The 1,081-nt window shown below is 57.5% G+C and overlaps 1 protein-coding gene across 1 annotated transcript in view; it reads right to left on the bottom strand.

Moving 5' to 3' along the window:
• Positions 1-519, bottom strand: part of RABAC1 (Rab acceptor 1 (prenylated)) — a 23,326-nt gene extending 22,807 nt beyond the window's left edge. Inside the window, exons 1-2 of the mRNA XM_010863097.1 lie at positions 323-519; positions 3-52 (exon numbers count right to left, since the gene is read on the bottom strand). Of these exons, the coding sequence (XP_010861399.1) occupies positions 3-52; positions 323-378 (106 nt within the window). The 5' untranslated portion in view covers positions 379-519. The remainder of the gene's footprint in view (positions 1-2; positions 53-322) is intronic.
• Between the last annotated feature and the right edge of the window lie 562 nt (positions 520-1,081).

Here is a 1,081-nt window from a genome sequence, read left to right on the forward strand (position 1 = left end):
CCCCAGCCACTCGCGGCCCGCGCCAGATGGAATCAGTTTCGGCAGCAGGGTCCTGATGGGTGAGGGGTCACGTCAGCGATCGACCGACCGGGATGGAGTCCGGACCCTCCAGCAAGAAGAGGACCGAGGGGGGCCGGACTCCGGGGTTCTGGGGTGGATAATGGTCCCAGGCTCCTGGATCTCAGGGGAGAAAGGGGCTGAGGGCCCAGACTCCTCGAAGAGGACAACAGAGGCCCAAGCTCTTAGGTCTAGAGGCCAGGATTCCTAGGACCCCCAGGGGGAAGGGTCGGGGGACCAGGACTCCCGGGTCTCGGTTGCTCACGCGGCGCTCAGTCCTTCCGCCTCGGCATCCTTCTGCTGGTCCTTCTCGACCGCCATGTCTATGTTGTCTGGGAAAGAACTGAGGAGCCCAGGGCTCTGCAGACCCCGCGGGCCTCGCCCGAGCCCGGCCTCACCCAGCAGAGCTATAGCGGACGTGTAGCCGTTCTGGAGCCGCTGGGGAACTGTAGTTCTGCTGCCGAGCATTGTGGGAGTTGTAGTCCTGATGGTGCCGGGGTGAATGGGCACCATGATGGTGGCATGACTCGCGAAGCACTTTGGGAGTTGTAGTCGTGTAAAATAACCCAGAGCCCCTCTGGGCATTGTGGGAATTGTAGTTTCTGAATTAGGACGCGTGGAGTCGGGGAAGGTGAGTTGTCAGGAGTCAGGGCGTTAGGCAAGCTCTAAAGGCAAGAAGACGCTGTGTACTCCCCCGTGCAGGCTACAATTGGGACCGTGTAGAGCTGTCGTTCTGTCTCTAGGAGGTATAAAAAAAATACTTGATAAAACACTCAGATGTTCTGATTCAGCAGATCTAGGGCGAGACCCTTCATCTGCGTTTCTAACAATTTTCTAGGTGATGTTGATGCTTCTGGTCCATGGCCCACATTTTGAAAAGCGAGACTGTAAAGAATTCGTGGGAGTCTATTCCTTCCTTCTTTAACAGGCTAGTGATGGGGCCATGGTTGCTGGAGGGGGTGTCTAAGGTGGGGAGCAAAGCTCCAGCCCCACCCTTGGGCTCCCAAGGATGAATGGGTTAGGA

This window comes from Bison bison, unplaced genomic scaffold (assembly GCF_000754665.1).
Source record: "Bison bison bison isolate TAMUID 2011002044 unplaced genomic scaffold, Bison_UMD1.0 scf7180017858349, whole genome shotgun sequence".
Classification (NCBI taxonomy): domain Eukaryota; kingdom Metazoa; phylum Chordata; class Mammalia; order Artiodactyla; family Bovidae; genus Bison; species Bison bison.